At 45.0% G+C, this 20,819-nt stretch overlaps 1 protein-coding gene across 1 annotated transcript in view; it reads left to right on the top strand.

Moving 5' to 3' along the window:
- The window catches only part of SLC28A3 (solute carrier family 28 member 3), a 50,546-nt gene extending 29,937 nt beyond the window's left edge, over window positions 1-20,609 (top strand). Inside the window, exons 9-18 of the mRNA XM_077936014.1 lie at window positions 2,060-2,140; window positions 5,437-5,517; window positions 6,466-6,591; window positions 7,261-7,391; window positions 8,364-8,532; window positions 10,655-10,852; window positions 12,584-12,665; window positions 13,999-14,097; window positions 15,689-15,797; window positions 17,596-20,609. Of these exons, the coding sequence (XP_077792140.1) occupies window positions 2,060-2,140; window positions 5,437-5,517; window positions 6,466-6,591; window positions 7,261-7,391; window positions 8,364-8,532; window positions 10,655-10,852; window positions 12,584-12,665; window positions 13,999-14,097; window positions 15,689-15,797; window positions 17,596-17,716 (1,197 nt within the window). The 3' untranslated portion in view covers window positions 17,717-20,609. The remainder of the gene's footprint in view (window positions 1-2,059; window positions 2,141-5,436; window positions 5,518-6,465; window positions 6,592-7,260; window positions 7,392-8,363; window positions 8,533-10,654; window positions 10,853-12,583; window positions 12,666-13,998; window positions 14,098-15,688; window positions 15,798-17,595) is intronic.
- The last annotated feature ends 210 nt before the right edge of the window (window positions 20,610-20,819 follow it).

Below are 20,819 nucleotides of genomic sequence, written 5' to 3'. Positions count from 1 at the left end.
GGAGATAGGTCAGGCCGGAGAATTGGCCTTCTGGAAGACACTTATGTCCACCTCATCTGTATTGTTTACAACCCTTCTGGAACTTTTCTCAAGAATTCTTCATTTTGAGAATGAAGTGTTCCCAGTCCCCCACTCATCCCCCAGCCCCCTTCATTATTTCTGTTTGTCATTTCTCCCTCTTTTCATCGGCTGGCAAATGTATTGAAATCTGCTGCTTTGAGAGGTGCCCCTTTAAATGTAATTCATTCCCCTAGTTTACCACCTGGGATTTCGTTTAGGATTCTTTCCAAAGGGGTGGATTCCTGTTTGTCTGTTTTTTTCAAATGCATGTTCCATATGTGATTTAAGGGGGATAGAGAAGGGCATGCCTGCTTACTCACTGTTTTGATGGCCACAAACACGTTTCTCCACCTTATTTTCAACCAAGTTGCTTTTGACTCTGTCCCAGTAATATGCATGGAATGTATCAGGCAGATTTTTATTTTCAAAGCACTGGGTGTTCCTTGCGCACCCTTGCGCAGCCCAGGAATACGTTGCTTTGGTGCACTAATCAAAGGCATTCTTGAGGAGAGCAGCTGGCCCTGAATGACAAAGGAACTAAGCACTGTTTATGTGGCTTATTAAAAGGCAAAAATATTAGTTGGAGAGGTTCTGCTCAAGCGTCCTTGATGGGATTATTGTCAGCGAGACAAAATGGGCCAAGACCTGATAATCCCAGCCTGCATATACATCTAGCAAATTTGTGCCAGGGAGCATCTTCAATCATTAAACCATCATATTGGATGGATCTGCCATTCTATCCCCTTTCAATGTTCCATTCGGTATTCATTCTCTCACCCCTTTACTAGTATGCAGATACATCTGCAGCCTAACGTGGCTTTCACTTTGGGCACCAGCTGTGGGCCTCCCTTCCTTAAATAACACAACAAAACAAAAAAAGCATGATCCTTTTGCCACAATCACCCATGCTTGGGCAACTTCCAGTTAGGCTGCTGCATTGCACTGCACATGGGTCTGCCCCTGGAGAGAATGCTGAAATTTCAAATGGTACAAAATATGGTACCAGATGATTGGCTGGTTCCTATAGGACTGACTGTATCTTGCCTGTAGTAAAGAGTTTCATTGGCTGCTTGCACAATTCAAGGTACTGATTTTGACTTTGAAGTCTCATATAGTCTAGGCCAGGGGTCTGCAACCTGCGGCTCCGGAGCCACATGTGGCTCTTTTACACCTTTGCCGCGGCTCCAGGGCGGATACTAGCGAGGGGAGGAGGCGCATTGTGCGCCCCAACACTCCCCACTGTGGCGGGCACTGTACTGGCTGTGATGTCGCATGGGGGCGGTGCGTGCGTTAGTCACGCACCGTCCCGACGTTGCCTTCCCGCCCGCCCGCTACATTGTAAGGGGCATGTACGCTGGTCACTGCATTGAAAGGGGAGTGAAGAACACACACACACAAAAAGGTAACTTGTTAATTTAACGTTTATTTCTATGAGGAGGAATAATTCTGAGGGGTCAAACAAAGAAATAATAAAAAAGTGACAAAAAAGTTATTTTTATAATGACAAGTTTTGCAGCTCCCAGTTTTTTCCCCCTTCGGAAACAGGTCCAAGTGGCTCTTTTTGTCTTAAAGGTTGCAGACCCCTGGTCTAGGCCCAAGTTATCTCAAAAACCACATCTTCAACTGCCTGAACTTGCCTGTATTTTAAAAATAATATACAGAAGCCTTGTTGCAAGTGCTTCCCTTTCAGAAATGAGGAGAGTGACTACTGGGGACAGGGCTTCCTCTGTTGTGGCACCCAGACTGTGGAATGCCCTCGTCAGGCACATCTTTCTACCTATTTTTCCCCGCCCAGGCTTCTGGGTTTTTGCAGCCAGTGAATATTTTCTGTTCTGCATTTATGTTTGTTCTTGATGGACTTTTGTGGTTTTCGGCTTGTCTGAAGGCTGTAGCATAGCTATATCCTCTGATTTCAGAAGTGCCCTACCTATTGTTTCTCTCTGGGAGTTTAGAAAAAAGAAAGTCCTTGACCATGGTTTGATTTTTCTCTCCTAATTAGGTGCTGCCTATTGTCATTTTCTTCAGCATGGTGATGTCTATGCTTTACCACCTTGGATTCATGCAGTGGCTTATTAAAAAGGTAACAAAGCCCGCAGGTTCTTTCATACTTTTGGTGAATTGTAGAATACCCCTCTCTTCCACTCTGTCTCTCACACAAAGAGGGCCCCACTCTGGGCCAACAGAGTCTGATTCTGTGGCTTTTGAACAACTTAATACTTTTCACCTCCACTATCCAACAAATCCAGGCCCTCACCTGAGTGATATGAATTGTTGCCCATAGAAAGGATCTCCCACTCCTTGTCCACAGTAGCAGCAGAGCATATCCAGTTGGGGCTTGGAGATAAAAAGGTAAAGGTAAAGGGACCCCTGGCCATTAGGTCCAGTCGTGACCGACTCTGGGGTTGCGGTGCTCATCTCGCTTTATTGGCCGAGGGAGCCGGCGTACAGCTTCCAGGTCATGTGGCCAGCATGACTAAGCCGCTTCTGGCAAACCAGAGCAGCGCACAGAAACGCCGTTTACCTTCCCACCGAAGCAGTACCTATTTATCTACTTGCACTTTGACGTGCTTTCGAACTGCTAGGTTGGCAGGAGTAGGGACCCAACAATGAGAGCTCACCCCGTCGCGGGGATTCCGATTGGCAAGTCCTAGGCTCTGTGGTTTAACCCACAGCGCCACCCGCATCCCTAGGGCTTGGAGATACTCCTACCCAAAATCCTTTGTCAGTCAGTGCAGACCAGGTTTTCCAAACTTGGGTCTCCAGCTGTTTTGGACTACAATTCCCATCATCCCTGACCACTGGTCCTCCTCACTAAGGATGGTGGGAGTTGTAGTCCAAAAACCCAAGTTTTGGAAACCCTGATGTAGTCAATACTGAGCTAGACTGACCAATGTTGTGATTCCGTATAAAGAAGCTTCCTATATTCCTAACACTTCCATTTATTTTTTAATTTACTCCATGTTTTTCCCACTCACCAGTGGGCTCCCCATTCAAATTTCTTTGTCTTCTCTTCTCTGAAATCACACCAACCCAAATTGTACAGCTTTCAACCTGTAAACACCTGCCTGGTTGGGCCCACCCATCAATTATGGGAGCAGAATAGCACAAACTTTCTTTTCCAGCACTAACTTCTTGCATAGCTTGAAGAAAAAAGCATCAGGCATAACTGTGATAGGTAAAGGTAAAGGTACCCCTGCCCGTACGGGCCAGTCTTGCCAGACTCTAGGGTTGTGCGCTCATCTCACTCTATAGGCCGGGAGCCAGCGCTGTCCGCAGACACTTCCGTGTCACGTGGCCAGCGTGACAAGCTGCACCTGGCGAGCCAGCGCAGCACACGGAAACGCCGTTTACCTTCCCGCCAGTAAGCGGTCCCTGTTTATCTACTTGCACCCGGAGGTGCTTTCGAACTGCTAGGTTGGCAGGCGCTGGGACCAAACGACGGGAGCGCACCCCGCCGCGGGGATTTGAACCGCCAACCGTGCGATTGGCAAGTCCTAGGCGCTGAGGTTTTACCCACAGCGCCACCCGCGTCCCTATAACTGTGATAGGTTAGCTTTAAGTTTGTAAAGTTGGGGTAGAATTCCTAGCCTGTTGTTTCTGGGGAGATTAGCAGATGTAGGTACCCTAGAGAATCTCTTACTATATTCATAAATTGTAAGACACATTATCCAAGCTGTATTATCTGAATTCAGTAATGTGCCTTATGTGGCCCTGTGACATTACGCAGATTTATTATTCAAACCTATGGTCTCTGGGAGAAGATTCTAGGGGCTATCAGATATTCTTCTCCAAGAGCAGAGAGAAAGCTCTAGCCTTGGAAAGAGGAGATCCATTTTCAGATGGCCCCCTCTCCACTGCCACAAACTTCCATAACCCTTGCCCTCCCAATGTCCTGCTGAAAGGAGTCCAGGGAGGTGCTGGATAAGGTAGCTAAACCACTTCCATTTCCCTACCACACCTTGGGATTTCAGCCTTATTTCTAGATTTGCTGCAACAGCACACTACAACTTGACAATTTCCAAAGTACTGCTTAGATTACTTTGGCTGGATTTCCCTGGCAACTGCCTGCATCTCTGTCCAATGCATTGTGATTTCTTGCACTGCAGTAAAATTATGTTTACATGGGATGCCAAAAGGACCTCTCCTTGTTTGACACTGGAAAATAGTTACTTTGGGAAAGATGTGTGACCATCCTCTAGACATGGCGATGACACTTCTAGAATTTCACAACTGTGGATTAGCTTGAGAACACCAGGAAATTATTTTTCCGCGTTGCATCTTACACCAGTGTGGTGTAGTGGTTAAGAGTGGTAGACTCGTAATCTGGTGAACCAGGTTCGCCACTCCGCTCCTCCACATGCAGCTGCTGGGTGACCTTGGGCTAGTCACACTTCTCTGAAGTCTCTCAGCCTCACTCACCTCACAGAGTGTTTGTTGTGGGGGACTCCTTCGGGTAGTAACCGCTCCCCACTTAAAACGGGGGGCGCCCTTTGCGTGGACGCGTGCAGCCCCTGGATCTGGAGTGGCTCCATCAGCATAGGCTTGGCTTTGCCTTCCCTCGGGTGGGATACCTGGAGGTCTCCGCCTACCTCAGTCAGTTGTCCAATCCCACCTGGGGGAAGCGTTGCCAAGGAGACCAGGCCAGGTAGGGGAGGGATTACCTGCCCACACAATAGAGGGAGGATCTTACCTGGGAATCCTCACTTGGCTCCAGAGCTTCTCCCACCCTACCCACCCTCAGTTAATGTCTTATTTGCAGGTTAACTTTTCTTCATAGGTTTTGCAGGTTAACTTTTCTTCACAAGTATGCGGGCGCTGCTACGTTAAGGTCGCTGTTAAAGGGCCGGAAAGGAATTTCCCTGCATTGGCAGGTTTCGCCTTTCCCGTAGCAAAACATCACAACTTTGGCGGTATCAGGCCTTGGGTGGAATCCTTTAGTCCATCTTCCTCTTTGCGGCGGCGATACCAGGGTTCCCCGTTAAAGGGGTTTCTGAAGGGAGGCTTTGCCCGTACACCGAAAGGTCGTCATTGCTCTCCCCTGCGGCGGCGGCGTAACGGGGCAGCTATCTCTGCTTGAACATATGCTCTCCAGAGCCGGCCCATCCCCCCACACACACACTGGATAACCCTGAAGCTCCCTAGGTCCCCGGCTGGGGACTGGGGAGGGAGAACGCCCAATGCCTGAGCCAAGGTCTACCCACATTTGAAATTTAATAAAGTTGTGGCCAATTTAATCCCATAGCACGTTGTCTTGAGTCGTTATTCCACATGACGGGGGGGGGCCCACTCGGGATCTGGGGACTCCGCCTGTCCACGCAATGATAAAGTGGGGTATCAAATCCAAAACTCTCTCTCTCTTCTCTCTTCTTTTCTTAGGTTGGATGGGTAATGCAAATAACCCTCGGGACGAGTCCAGTTGAATCTCTGGTTGCAGCTGGCAACATATTTGTGGGGCAGGTAAGCTGGGCAGGGAGTGGGGCAAGGCAGATGAAAAACTGTACCCCTTTATGGTCCAGCACAGTATGTCCACCATAGCCATGCATAGCAGTATCCTTTGTTCTTAGTGATCTCCATTAAGAACTGCTTGAATTAAACAGTCTGCAATTGGCAAGGACATTGGAGAACAGGCAAAACCTTGGAACCCTAAAGGGCAGATTTTAGCCACCACTTCACTAGCGCTTCCCAATACATATTTTTTACTTTCCATGCAGCAGGTAATCAGTCTTATATGGCACTGATTTACATCAGTTTGGAAAACTTGGGTTCAGAAAAGACTGCTTCCATAAAGAGCGATTGAAGAGCATCACAGGCCCTTGTGCACGCGAAACAAAAGGGAAAGAAACAAATGGCCAGATTCTAGATGTATAGATGATGTGACAAGTTAATCCCATAGATTTAGCTAGCTATTATGTTATATTGTGTAATATATTCACATCTTCAACTGGCCAAATAGATTGATTGTGATCATTCTGTTAGAGCACAAATGAAAGCAAAATGGTCATTTGCCTACTTTTAAGCTCTAATTGAATTGTGACTGACTGTTTTTGCATTCCATTGCCCCTTAACACCAGACTTTACACTTTCACCCTCTTACACTCCTGCAGATCCCCCTAAGTGCATTTGATGAAGGGGTCTCTAGCCCACAAAAGCTTATGCCGTAATGACATTTGTCAGTCTTGAAGGTCTTTTGCCATTGCCTTTAAGACTCTTGCTGTTTTTGCTGAAATAGACTGCTATGGCTACCACTTTGGAAATTGCGCCTATCCCAGTATTTCTAGCTTACAGAAAGAAAAAGGAGATGGTTTTAAATGTACTCAAGTGTAATTTCATACTATGGATAAAATATAGAAATATGAGGCAACACCTAATATGTGCTGGCTTGCTTTTTTGCTTCTTTTCCACCAGACAGAATCTCCCCTCTTGGTGAAGCCTTATTTGCCCTATATCACCAGGTCTGAACTCCATGCTGTCATGACGGCAGGATTCGCCACTATTGCTGGAAGTGTCTTAGGAGCATATATTTCATTTGGTGTAAGTATAGAAACACGCTAGCTCTTAATTACTGTTTTCCATCCCCACCTGACTAGTAACAAAGAGCATGAAAGGGAATTAGTTCTCCCTAACCACGCAGATTCCTAGAAGACAAATCTTTCATTAACAGCACTTTCCTGGGAGAAGGTTCCATCAAACTCCGTAGGTCTTGCTTCAGAGTAGACAGTTTTCCTGCTGCAAACCAATGTGACTATCCTGATTACATTTAAACCAGTTAGTGTTTTCAGCTAGAAATGCATATATCTTGATTCAGGCAAGACATGAATCTTTTTAAAAAGATATCACTCATACCTTTTGACCTATTTATTTCGTCAGCAGGGGTGCCATCTAGGGAGGGCAAGAAGCTGAGCCCAATTTTCAAAGAGAGGGTTGGCCCCCCTCAATATGGTGGAAGGCTGCACCGGCCTGTGTGGTGTCAGGAGATGCCACAGGGACCAGCATGCCTGGCACGAGGTCACACTGGCCTGCACGGCTTTGGGAGGTGTGCATGACATCACACAATGCACGTGTGATGTCACATGTGTGTTCTGGGCCCCTTCAATCTTGGGGGGTAGCCTGGTGCCTGTGTTCAGCAGGGTTACCACAGGAATGATATTCAGCATCTTGTGCCCAATTAAATGTTGTCCTCCTTCACCTTTGACATTTCAGATTCCAGCCTCCCACTTATTAACAGCTTCCGTGATGTCAGCGCCAGCAGCTTTGGCTATTGCCAAGCTCTTTTGGCCAGAGACCGAACACCCCCAGATAACTGCACAGCAGGCTGCAAAAGTGGAGAAAGGGTAAGAAGATTTATACTTGCATGGTGCAAAGGCTTAGGCAGAATTGGGAAGAGTAGGGTAGCTCTCTCTCTCATCACAAAAAAAAGAGGACATCAATTTGCATAAAATGTGTATGCACTGATTTATAGGGTGAGGCAAATTTCAAATGCATTATAAGTAGGAATATAACTCACCCTAGTGGAGAAGACTGTGATCAAGTGGCCTTTGTGGCAGCTTGTACTGCTGTCCTGGTGCTAATTGTGGATGGGTGACTAACAACCTTTTTTACGCTTCTTGTGGTTCTTTATCTTTAAGCTGGACTTGAACGGGACTCTCAGATAGAGGGCTGTCCTCTGCCACTCTAGGGAAAAGACAATATATAGAGTTGTTATGCAGACATTCAAAAATACAGTTGCAGTAAATTGCATAACAAGCCATTTCCTGCCCTTTCATGACACCTTAAATCAAATGCCTGGCCCTTAGATAACCGTCTCACTTTGCCTAAAGATAGGGGCGGCTGTAGCTCAGGACATTCAGTCACGGGTTGCATCTTGTGCTGCTTGGCCCTGAGAAAGTGTGCACATGAAATGCTTCTAAGGCTCTAAAAGGCTCTGTAAATGCTAAATATTGTTAACAAGATTAAGTACAGTGGTACCTCAGGTTACAGATGCTTCACGTTACAGACTCTGCTAACCCAGAAATAGTACCTTGGGTTAAGAACTTTGCTTCAGGATGAGAACAGAAATTGTGCAGTGGCAGCGGGAGGCCCCATTAGATAAAGTGGTGCCTCAGGTTAAGAACAGTTTCAGGTTAAGAACGGACCTCCAAAACGAATTAAGTTCTTAACCCGAGGTACCACTGTACTGGTTCTGATCATTTTTCTGGTTGGTGGTTTTTTAAAGGTGATTTCTGTTGTCATGGGGGCGGGGAAGTGACAAGGGTTCCTACACATCACATTAACCTGCACCTTTTGTTCTTGTTTTCTCGGTGAAGAGACTCAAAAAACCTGTTGGAAGCAGCCAGTCAAGGGGCTTCTGCCTCCATGCCTCTGGTGGCAAACATTGCTGCAAATCTGATTGCCTTCCTTGCCTTGCTTTCTTTCTGTAATGCAGTCCTCTCCTGGCTGGGAAATATGTTCAACTATTCACAGTTGAGCTTTGAGGTATTAAGTGCTATAAGCTTTGTTGTTGTTGTTGTTGTTGTTGTTGTTGTCCTCACTATTCAGTACAGCCATGGTAGATTAAAAAGACAGTAGATTATAAAAGGTTATTTTCTTGTACATAATATAAGAAACAAGGACAATATACTTAAGTTTTACCCATGTCCTATAAGATTTTAGCTAAGGCATGATCTCTCTCTTTCACACAGACCCCTGACATAAAATAAAATAATTACCATATTTTTCGCCCTATAGGACGCACTTTTACCCCTCCAAAAATGAAGGGGAAATCTTCCAAAAATGAAGGCGCACCGACCCCTCTCGCTCTCCAGGCTTCAGGAAGCTATCAGCAAGCCTGGGGAGCCCACGGGAGTTCCCGCAGGGCTCCCTAGGCTGCGGATAGCAGCCTGCCGCCCGGCGCGCGGGCGCCCTGAAGCAGAGCGCCCCACGCGCCAGGCAGATATCCGCAGTTTTCCCGCAGGGCTCCCTAGGCTACGGATAGCAGCCTGCTGTACGGAGCACGGGGCGCGCTGAAGCAGAGCGCCCCGCGCTTCGGGCAGACATCGGCCAGCCCCACAAGCTCGGGGGACAGAGGGGAGGCGCAGTGCTGCCATCCTGCTGTTCCCTGACCTGGTTTGGAGGCTGGCGCTGGGGAGAAGCGCTCTTCTCCCCAGCGCCAGCCCCACAAGCTCGGGGGACAGCGGGGAGGCGGAGCGCCGCCATACCGCTGTTCCCTGACCTAGTTTGGTTTCCCCAACCTGGTTTTGGGGGGGAAATAAAGGGAAAAAAATTTCCTTTATTTCCCCCCAAAAAAACTAGGTGCGTCCTATGGGACAGAGCGTCCTATGGGACGAAAAATACGGTATATTTTCACATGAATCCCATTTAGCTGATGCAAAGGGAGTCTGACTGGCCACTTCTCAGGGATGTTGTAGTGCTGGACTTCCTACACGGCGCTGAGTGAGGCTCAATGACCTTTGAGGTCTCTTCCAACTATGGTTTAGTGCTGCTGCTCATTAAACCGACCCTTCTATAGTCTGCAGTTATATCAATCATTTTTATTTATTCTTTTTTCTTTAAGCACCATTCATTCAGCAAAGTCCTTCATTCAGTTCATCAGTGGAGGGTGTTGCCCCCTTCCTCCGTCACTGGTGTCCTTGGACTTTATGAGACAGTGGAGATCCGTAATCACATCCCCCCTTTTCTGTCTTTAAATTTATTAAAACACAACTGGCGGAGATGACTGGCAGAATTCGAGACCTGGGAGAAGAGCTAGTGGAGGAGGACTGGAAGAAATTTAAAGACTATTTGCAAAAGCATTGTAAACTGTATGAATATTAGAATGATGCGGGATTTAAAGATAATATGGTATTAGTGATATAGTTAAAAGCTATGTAAAAATGATATACAGAACAAAGGTGAAGCCAGAATAATATTATGTCAAACCTAAACAATATGAAAAAGTGGAGGGAAGAATAGAGGCATAATAGTTGAAGTGTATAATATGAATTAAGATCTGAAAAAAGGTGAGGTATTGCTGAACAAGATTTTGTAGAAGGGAACACAGAAAAGGGAGATGTGAGGGAGTCCAGAAAGAGGACTATGAGAATAATATTCAAGAAAATGGCTTTTTTCTTTTTTTATGTTTTTGTTTCTTTTTTGTCTTTTATGATGGGTTTTTTATTGTGTTTTGTTGTTGTTTGTATGGTGTTTTTTTCTTTTTTTACTATGTGTTGTGAAATTTGCTTCATTCTTGAAACTTTAATAAATATCCTTTTAAAAAAAAATTATTAAAACACAACTGCAGAGAGGGGTGATTAGGGAAGGGGAGTTTAATGGACTGCCCAGTTACCTGCTCCTTTTTGTTTCCCATTGTTATGCGTGCTTTGCACTGGCGCCAATGGCTTGACATGACAAAAGGTAGGGTTGCCTAATATTGACTTGCTTTCTAAAGCCATACTGATGCATTTGTGAGCCTGACCAGCTTGGTTATCACAGCAAAGCAATGGAACATAGGAGGCGGTGGTTGTTTTTACGTAAACAAAAAGCCCTGAGAAATACCAATATGTGGTTAATGTATTTATTGGCTTTTAGATCAACCCCTCTCCCCCCCCCCTCTCTCTAGGTCATTTGTGCTTATGTCTTTATGCCATTTTCATTCATGATGGGAGTCGACTGGGAAGACAGTTTTCTTGTTGGTAGACTTCTAGGCTATAAGACCTTCTTCAATGAATTTGTGGCTTATAAAGATCTTTCAGAACTGATCAAGCTGAGGAAGGCAGGAGGGGAAAAGTACATTGGTGGAGAGAACCAATATCTGAGTGTGAGTATCCTTGCACAGTTTTGCTTTTATTTGACCCAGCCTTCTCAGAGGTTCCAATTGTCACACCGAATAAAATTGATTTCTGATTTAAAAACCACTTTGGTTAAGCATGTGTTATTATAGCAACACAGAATATTTTTCTAATGCCCATTTAATTCTGTTACCTCACAGCACCCAATCTGAGCTAAGCAGCATAATCTCCCTTTTAGCAACAGGGAGCAGGGCACAAATGTGGAGGCAGGGGGATAAGATGACTAGGCTAATTCTTATCGCTGCCCCAATCTGCAGGAACCGTTTCGATAAGGGAAGGTACAAAATACAATTCCCTAGGGATCTGAAGAGAGTGGCAGAATATTTTTCTTTACAGCTAGTGCGTCTTCCTAGGAAGTACTTTGAGAGTTCTGAATCCAAGACTTTCTGCCTAAAAATGCCACATTTTCTTTCAGAGTGAACCATTTCAGACTGAACCTGAACTGACAGTCCATTTTCATTGCAATTTTGGAGTATCAGAAACTGATTTCCAGTGGTCTAGGCTGCCATTCTGTTCATGGTGAAGTGGTCATTTCACTACTACACCCAGAGCAAGTTGAAAGCCTGTGCTGTCACTGCAATGAAGGACATTTATTTATTTATTTAACTTTTGTGCCGCTTCATATTTCAGCAGAAATCGTTGTGGTTAGGCTTGAACCTGTGTCTTCTGGTGCTTCCTAAGTTTGATGCCAGGCATCATAAAGGGTTCTCTGCTTTGGTAATTCCAGAACTATTCAGCAAGAACATGACGGCATAGTGAAAAAGAGGCTGGAAGGTTCACTTTTAACTTTTAATTTTTCTCAGAGCCTTCTAATAAGTCTAGATACATGTATATATCTCCAATAGAGTCTATCCTGCTGCATGTCCACCCCCACAGCCTGCAACAATGAGGCTTCCCAGCTTTCAAACATTTCCAGGAAAAGGTTGGACAAAAGAGACCTTGAAATGTGTTTTTCTACATAGGCAAGAAGCGACCAGAAATATCTACAAATTGCTGCTTTAAAACATGAGCGGGCACTCATAAGCGTATAATCAATTGAAATGCTTGTATAATTTTATTATGAACAGGGAACAGCGGGTGGGAAGAGTGAAGATATGCTCATAGATTGCAGTTGGAAAACAATGTGTATATACAGTATATACCCAATAGAATCATCAGGGGCCTCTTACCCATAGAGGCTAGTGGTGCAGGGCACCAGGGCACCAAGTTCTGGAGGATGCCAGGGAAGAGGTGGAGGCTGGATGCGGCGCCTCCCGGCATCAACTCGCCACCCTCACCCGCCTCCGCCATGCCACGCCGAAGCAGCACCATGCCTGGAGCCTCCACCTGCTGTGGCCACCATGGCATGAAGCAGCCAGTTGAGCCGGGAGCCGCCATGTCCAGCCTCCGCCTCTTCCATGCTGGAAGAGCTGCCGTCCAGCCGCTGCCCGCCTCCTCCAGCCTCGCAAAGTTGGGCGTGTTGCCAGCAGCGCCATCCTCCCTAAAAAGGGTCTGGGAAATGGGGAGGTGGCACCAGAGGGATCTTTGCACCACGGCGCCAGATATGCTTAAGACGGCCCTGAGAATCATTTAAAGAAAAGCAGCAGTTTCCACAGGCACACAGCAGAGAAGCTGGTTAAATCATATTTTGGTAGATTTTGCCATTTCAAAGGCAAATATGATGTAACCTAGCAAGATGTTTTCCTTTCTTCAAATTTTAGATTCGATCAGAAACCATTGCCACTTATGCTCTCTGTGGATTTGCAAACTTTGGCTCTTTGGGACTCGTAATTGGAGGACTCAGTAAGAAAACGTTTACTTCTTGTTTGGGGCACAGTATTGGAGAAAAATAATCCAAACCCAAACACTCCTGCTGCTGCAATAAATGCAGCTGCGGATGGCTTGGCAGGACTCCACTGCTGACCTGACATCTGTCTGGCTGAGTCACTGCAGAGAGCGGGAGGGGTGTGATGGCAGCAAGGTTGCGCAGTGGCAGCAAGAGCACTGGATTGGCTCTGCTGATGTGTTTGAACCGCACAGGCCTCACCACCAGTGTGTCCTCCCCCTCTCCATCCCAATAACGTCTGATATTGTGCTGTACTGTGGAGGTCCTCCAAGCATCTCTCTAGCTCAGTGTGATGTCAGAGACACTCTGCACCTCTCTCCTGAGGTGCGGAAATTTCAAGGTCACGAAAATCACCAACTCTGGCTATCTACAAAGAGTAGCCAGAACTTATGGGCTCCGGATGATACATGAGAATGCATCAACCTCATGCTAATACCTAAGGAAGCCATTGTCATACCAAAAAGGCAAAGGTATCCTGCACTGGACGCGGGTGGCGCTGGGGTCTAAAACCACAGAGCGTAGGGCTTGCCGATCAGAAGGTCGGCGGTTCGAATCCCCGTGACGGGGTGAGCTCCTGTTGTTCGGTCCCTGCTCCTGCCAACCTAGCACGTCAAAGTGCAAGTAGATAAATAGGTACCACTGCAGCAGGGAGGTAAATGGCGTTTCCGTGCGCTGCTCTGGTTTGCCAGAAGCAGCTTAGTCATGCTGCCCACATGACCCGGAAGCTGTACGCTGGCTCCCTCGGCCAATAAAGCGAGATGAGAGGCGCAACCCCAGAGTCGGTCACAGCTGTACCTAATGGTCAGGGGTCCCTTTACCTTTAATGTGAAAATTGGCCCAGAGGCTACTGGACACTTTCCTGGCTGCTTGGTCAAGTCTAGCTGGTGCAGAGATAGTCAGAGGCAGGGCCAGATTTAGGTTTGATGCGGCCCTCAGCTACTGAAGGTAATGGGGCCCTTTATATGTCCAGCTGTCCCTTGTCAACAACAAATTGTGGCTGTTTTTTTGTGTTGAGTATACACCATACACAACACAAAACACTGTTGCTGTATGCAGGCTTTATTTTATTTGCTTTTTATCTTATATTTTGGAAATGTACATCCAATTTTTTTTTCCTTTAAATTTTTCTGGGGACCCCAAAAGAATGGAGCCCTAAGCTATAGCTTGTTTAGCTTATACGTGAATCCGGCACTGGTTGGAGGGTTCAGGAAAACCTTGACCGGAACTGCTTCACATTCCAGAAGGCAAGAACTGATAGTGGATGTCGTTTTCCTCAAATCTCTTCCTCAGCATCCATGGCTCCTTCCCGGAAGAGAGACATTGCCGGCGGGGCCTTGAGAGCCATGATTGCTGGCACGGTGGCCTGCTTCATGACAGCTTGCATTGCAGGTACCTTATTTTTTTCTACCACAGGATGGCAGTGTTTTTGTTTGTGTTCTTCAGCAGACCCGGCTGGCTCCAGGACATTTTGGTGTGGTGCTAAACCTCATTGCAAGGATGTATTCTGTGTTCATTATTATTATTATGTTAAGGTTACTTTTTCTCCCTTTATCTCTTATCAGTAATTTTCAAGATCTATATTAGCGGGCATGCAAATTGATGGCAGTGCATCTATTTGAAAGGGGTAAAGGAAAAGGAAAATAATATTTCCAGCGCTGCACTTCCACCATACATTCTCAAATTGGAAAGAAGAGGAAAGTTTTGTACTAATGAACCTACAATCCAGCTCAAGCTCTTCTGTATTGCACACGTGGGTGGCTGGAATTTCCACTAAAATCACTGAAACTTTGACTTCTGGTTCAGATGGCGACAGGGCAGACAGCTGCCTCTGAAGCTCCACAGGTCACACAATTTTAATTGGTTTTAACGTGTTTTAGATCAATTATCTTATCTTGAAAATCAGAGGACAGAAGAATGTGGAGCTGTGATTCCAATAGCAATTAACAGGCCTGGAGCTTATTTGTCTTGTCAGCTTTCTTTTTACTGAGTGGTGATGTGGGAGGCAGCTGAAACCAGTGCTCTGTAGTTAATGAGATTTTTAACTTGGTTTTTATACAGCTTTTAATTGGACTTAACTTGTTTTATCAACTGCTTTTCATTTTGGAGACCTGAGCACTGTGAAAATGTGGTGTTTATCAGTCTAGGCTGCTTGTTCCTTGACAGCTAAAACTGCGGACTTTATCTCTAGAAACTTCAAATTGATACACTCTGGACTGGATGTTTTAACCAGAGATTTGATTTATTTTTGTGCCCAATTAAAGAGCAGCAAATTGTCCTCACAGCCTCTGGCAAGCCTGCAGGCAGCCCACCTGCCGATCCAACTGTAAGCATCCTGCAAAGGTCTACAAGGCCAGATAAGCCCCTTTTCTATCAGGATGAACAAAGTACAAATGTTCTATCAACTGTCCTGGCAAATATGTAAGATCTGCCTGACCATTTGTAAATTCAATGGTAGCACCCCCTGTTGGAAGTCTGTCTCATTGGCTAAAAATCAGATAAAAAGCTTGTTTGGGGATCAAATTGGCTTTGTTGATTTAAAATCAGTGTATGCATTAAACCACCCTTTCCAAAGACAAAAGGTTCTGTTAACATTTGGCAGCCCATATATTCTATCTAGTTCAGTGGTGCTTTTGGAAGCATCACATTAAGTACAAATAGACTTTAAATTTCTGAATCAAGCTCTGAAAAGCGGGGAAGGGAGTAGACTTGGAAGTTTGTAATGTTTCTGACTGTGATATCACCAAGTTTAAGGATCATATAAACATATAAATGAGTAAATGTGCTTGTGGCACTTTTTAAAACACATGAGGAAAGAGGCAAAACTGATACAGAATTTGTCTCCCATTGTAAACTGGAAAAGTGGAAGAAATTGGGTTCACACTGTAGGTGGGGCCGTACAAGTCATTTTCAATAGTACTGGAACTGCAAGCAAGAAATATGGTTATTACTTAATAAAGGAGGTTTTTTGCTTTATTTTCAGGAATATTATCTGTTGCAGGAGATCCATGCACTGCTTTATTTGAAAACAACTTCAATATGACCAGCAATAGCACAGAAATAGTTAGCTGCTGCTTAAACCTCTTTAACAGGTAATTATAGAATGGCAGAATCTCACTTCAGAGAATCACATCTGAAGTTCAATTATTTCTCTTACAGAATACAGGAATACTATATGCAATACTGCAAAAAGATAATACAAAGATAATGAAAAGGTAGCTCAAAAGTTAATGCTTCAGACTTCATGAACATTGTCGAGCTATCATTTTATAACTATTAATCTTAGAATTTGAAGTTGGTTTCTATGCACATCACCTCTCACCAGCTACACACAAACAAAGGCCACATTCATAAATAGCACTTCCATAAGGTATCATTTAGTAAGCGATGTTGCAACCCAAGAATGCCCACTTCACATCTCCCTTCACAACAGGGCTCACATAGCATGACATCCAAATGCATTATTTAAGGCTTTCCCTCTATGATAAACCATGAGCACAGCAAGAAACCACGGTTTAAGCTTTTTTGGCTGTCACAGGGACCAGCCAATCAGCACTGTGCACAGCAAACTTCTTCTGGAAACAGAAAGAACTTGTTGGCCCTAAGCTTGATTCTGTAAGGAAGTGTGTAAAAGGTAAAGGTAAAGGACCACTGACAGTTAAGTCCAGTCACGAACGACTCTGGGGTTGCGGCGCTCATCTCGCTTTACTGGCTGAGGGAGCCGATGTTTATCCAGCATGACTAAGCCGCTTCAGGCGAAACCAGAGCAGCGCACGGAAACACCGTTTACCTTCCTGCCACAGTGGTACCTATTTATCTACTTGCGCTGGTGTGCTTTCGAACTGCTAGGTTGGTAAGAGCTGGGACTGAGCAACGGGAGCTCACCCCGTCGCGGGGATTCGAACCGCCAACCTTCCAATTGGCAAGCAATAGGCTCAGTGGTTTAGACCACAGCGCCACCCGCGTCCCTAAGGAAGTATGTACATCTGGCCAAAAGCAGAGAGTAGCAGATCCACATTGGGCTCACCACTCAATCTCTGTGCATTGGTACACAGCCTAAGCCAACCCAGAGACTGATTTATTTATTTTAATGAACCTGCTAGGTCTTTAGCTTCAGATGTTTTGTGAGCCACTCTCATTGCTCATCCCAGAGCAGAGCACATAACCATTTTAGAATACAACACCTAAAAGAAAAGTAAAACAAAACACAAAACATACTCTCAGCGACAAGTACAACAGTAAATCACAACAGCCTCCTGCATTAAGTGCATCTAGTGATGAATAGGCACCCTGAAGTCCAACAGATATTTGAGATGTACCCTATAGCCTCAGAGTACTGATGGGAGAAATCAACAATAATAGCTCATGGATGCAGTGACTCTCTTAGAATTATTTTAAAACTGACAGTCTTCAAACACAGGGAATATGGTGGTGTGGCTCAGGTTAGGGAACCCATAGAATTTATACGCAAGCATTTAAATTACGGGGACGCGGGTGGCGCTGTGGGTAAAAGCCTCAGCGCCTAGGGCTTGCCGATCGAAAGGTCGGCGGTTCGAATCCCCGTGGCGGGGTGCGCTCCCGTTGCTCGGTCCCAGCGCCTGCCAACCTAGCAGTTCGAAAGCACCTCCGGGTGCAAGTAGATAAATAGGGACCGCTTACTAGCGGGAAGGTAAACGGCGTTTCCGTGTGCGGCTCTGGCTCACCAGAGCAGCGATGTCACGCTGGCCACGTGACCCGGAAGTGTCTCCGGACAGCGCTGGCCCCCGGCCTCTTGAGTGAGATGGGCACACAACCCTAGACTGGCCCGTATGGGCAGGGGTACCTTTACCTTTACCTTTATTTAAATTACTGTTACAATAGTAATAAAACTTATTTTCCCTTCTCCACCAGTGCTAACCGTTCCACAGAGACTTTTTTAAAAGCAAACAACACCTTGAGGTCCTTGAATGGATGCTGCAAACTTCTGAACCCGTCTACATTTAACTGCTCCTGGGCGACTCCAGAATTTTAAACTGGGCACTTTATGTAAAGAGACAAGCACGGGGATTTACTTCACTGATGGACTGGTAGGAAGACAAAAGGACAGTGGACTTGTCTGGTGGTTGTTGCAGACAAGACAAATCTTGTTTCCCAGCTTAAGTAGGTTGGCAGCTATGTAAATGCTGCAGTTTCATCGGGGCTACTGGTAAGTATCTGCTCCATATCTCTGATGAGCTCCTAAGTCCTGATATAAGTGCCTGGTCATGCTGAAGGGCATGTTTAAACTTTTTAAATGCTATTTATTTAAAACTGTTCCAAATGCCATGTTTGCCTACACCTCCCGACTCTCTTTAAGATCAGGTAGAGACATTTCAATCAAAGATCTTTCTCACACTGAACATAGAAAACTGCCTTATATATCAAGTCAGGCCGTTGCTCTATCTGCTCAATATTGTCTACACTGACAATATTGTCTACGCTTACAGGGATTCTGTGGGAATGTTCAGGGATGCAGGAGAGGATATATTGTCTGATTATATCCTTATCCAACTTGTGTTAACAAGTTCCACAATTTCAGCAGAGTAACATTCCCCTTATTTTAAACTTTGCAACGGCTGTGTTTGCTCAGGCTCGCTAAAGCCTCTATAATAACTGTTCTGGTATTTTCCCCTTATTCCCTCATAAAATATAAGAGACGACACGGTCTTTTACAAAAGTATAAAAAGAGTTTACTCTCATTCTGTTCACAATCGGATCCCAGAAGGCAGACTTAGCTTAATGAAGTAACATACACTTGGAATCTATCTCATAAGAAGACAGTCCCTTTGTCCACTCTTGGCTGGAAGCCAAGAGGGCATCTTTGGCTTAGTAGATGTTGTTTCTTCGATGCATGTGGTGAAAGAGAGAGAGAGATGGCTGCCCTGCCCTGTGCTTTTGTCATTACCTGCACAGGTGAGACCACACCCACCTCTAGTCACATGCAGAGGAAGTCTGTCCTAGCCCAGAAGGAAACAGGAAGTTTACCTGATGGCTGGACAAACATTCCTCCCCATGTGTAAACATGTTCACTCTAGGAATGTTGTACTTGACTGCTCTTGTGTTTCACATCCTACAGATTCAGACAGTGTACTTTCCCAGTCCTGCCTGGTGATGCTGGGGACTGAAACTGGGACCTTCTGTATACAAAGCAGATGATTTCCCCCCATGACCTTTCTCCTCGGTTACAGCCCCTTCTGTGGTCTTGCTCTATGAACTCAAAATTACCTAAGTGTGATCTTAAGTATATATCTCAAGAGGACTTTCTCCAACTAAATCTGCTAATATTTGCCATCTGTCTTACACTTAGATTTTCATTGATATAATTGTGGTTATAGGGATTAAGAGATCTGATCTGGAACTAGCTTTGTATTTGCCTTGCATTAAAGCACCCCTCGTATTTCTCCATACCAAACATGACCTCGTTTGAGGAAGCCAATATGCTGCTGTCCAAACGTTGCTGGCCTCCAACCCCCGACAGCATGTTCTGTCAAGGATGATAGGAGCTGTAGCCTAAAAACATCTGGAGGACATCACTTTGACTAAACTAGTTATTATTGTTATTTGTTTTAAAAAATACTGACTTATTTTGGTGACAAGTCACGACTTGGGATCTGTTGGAAATCTAGCTGTGGTTTTCTTTCAATATTGAACATTCCTGGAAAGTTATGTGTCTTTAGATTCAGGTGGCAAACGAGGGATGATATTCCACATGACCAAGAAAACAACAACAGTTCTTCAATTTCAGCCAGCGGGGCAAGATTTTATGAAATCTGCAGCAAATTAAATTAAAAATGTCAATAAATAGTTAGAAATTAATGCCTGGTTACTGTAAAACAGCCGGGTTTTTCTTCTGAACCAACTGCATGAGCTGCTGTTAGCAATGTGACCACCAAGTGTTATATAAGAAAAGCTTCATAATATAGAACTACATAGGTACAAAAACAGATCTCACTGCAATCGTTTTTACATGACCAATAACAATACTCTGGTGCTATTTACTTCACCAGAGGTTAATTAACTCTACATTGTTATCACTTCTGGTGGAGCCAGATAAGGAAACCACTCCTCTGGTACCTATTTTACAATATTAAAAGATGTTAAGGCTGCAGTCCTAACACCAGCATTTGGCTGGCTGAGGGGCCATAGGAAGCTGCCGTTCCAGAGGTGGAGATGGTGGCTTGCCAGCACATACCACTCCAGAATGCCCACAGAAAGCTCTGCAGGTGTAGATGTCCCACTGGTGGTGGGGGACAAAATGAGACGGTGGTGGTGTATTGGGAAAGGCCTTGGATCTGTAGGATCCTACCTTCTGAAATGCCCCTAAATAGGTCCCTAAACTATGCCAGCTCCTGCTGAGGTCAATGTGGTCAATGGGAAGGGAGAAAGAAAATGAAAAACATTGAGGAAATCATCAGCATTCCATCTCTTGTGATGGCTGCATCTTGCCAGCTGGACACAGGAAGTGGTGTCATTCTGCCATGGATTCTCCCCAACATTGACATCTCCATAAGATTATTCTGTTATGCCACGAGTCAACCATTGGTAGAGAACCTGGTGTCCCCCAGATGTTGTACTACAAGTCCCATCAGCCCCAGCCAGCTCAGCCAAAGTTCAGGGACAATGGGAGCTGCAGTTCACCAACTCCTAGAGGGCACAGTGATGGCTATCCTGCACTTTGGAGTATCCATTGCACTTTATGGAGATTGTCTCAGGGTAACTATGCAGAGGACTGCAGTGTGGACCTCCTTAATACTTTTTGTCAATTTCATTTCACATCTCGGAATTTTTTTCACTGCAGAGTCAAACAACCTTCAAACAATACTTTACAAAAATATTACTCTTGCAAGAATGTCAAGTGTTAATAAAGTTTAAGAACTGGTTATCTATTTATTGTCTAGAGTCAATGAAACCACATTGTTTCTTATAGAATTCTGTCTTCGTACAAAAAATATATTTTAAAAAATCCCTGTTACAAAAATATTGAAATGGTTTTCTTATGCTTGCAAACATTTTCGCAGGACACCTTTCCTACTTCCAGAAAAACATGTTAATGGCAAAGGTAATTTTGACTGGCATGTTTTTAAATGTAGTAATGA

This window comes from Podarcis muralis, chromosome 11 (assembly GCF_964188315.1).
Source record: "Podarcis muralis chromosome 11, rPodMur119.hap1.1, whole genome shotgun sequence".
NCBI classification, from domain to species: Eukaryota; Metazoa; Chordata; class Lepidosauria; order Squamata; family Lacertidae; genus Podarcis; species Podarcis muralis.
The sequence above is the reverse complement of the archived record's forward strand: the minus strand, read 5'-3'. Positions and strand labels throughout refer to the sequence as shown.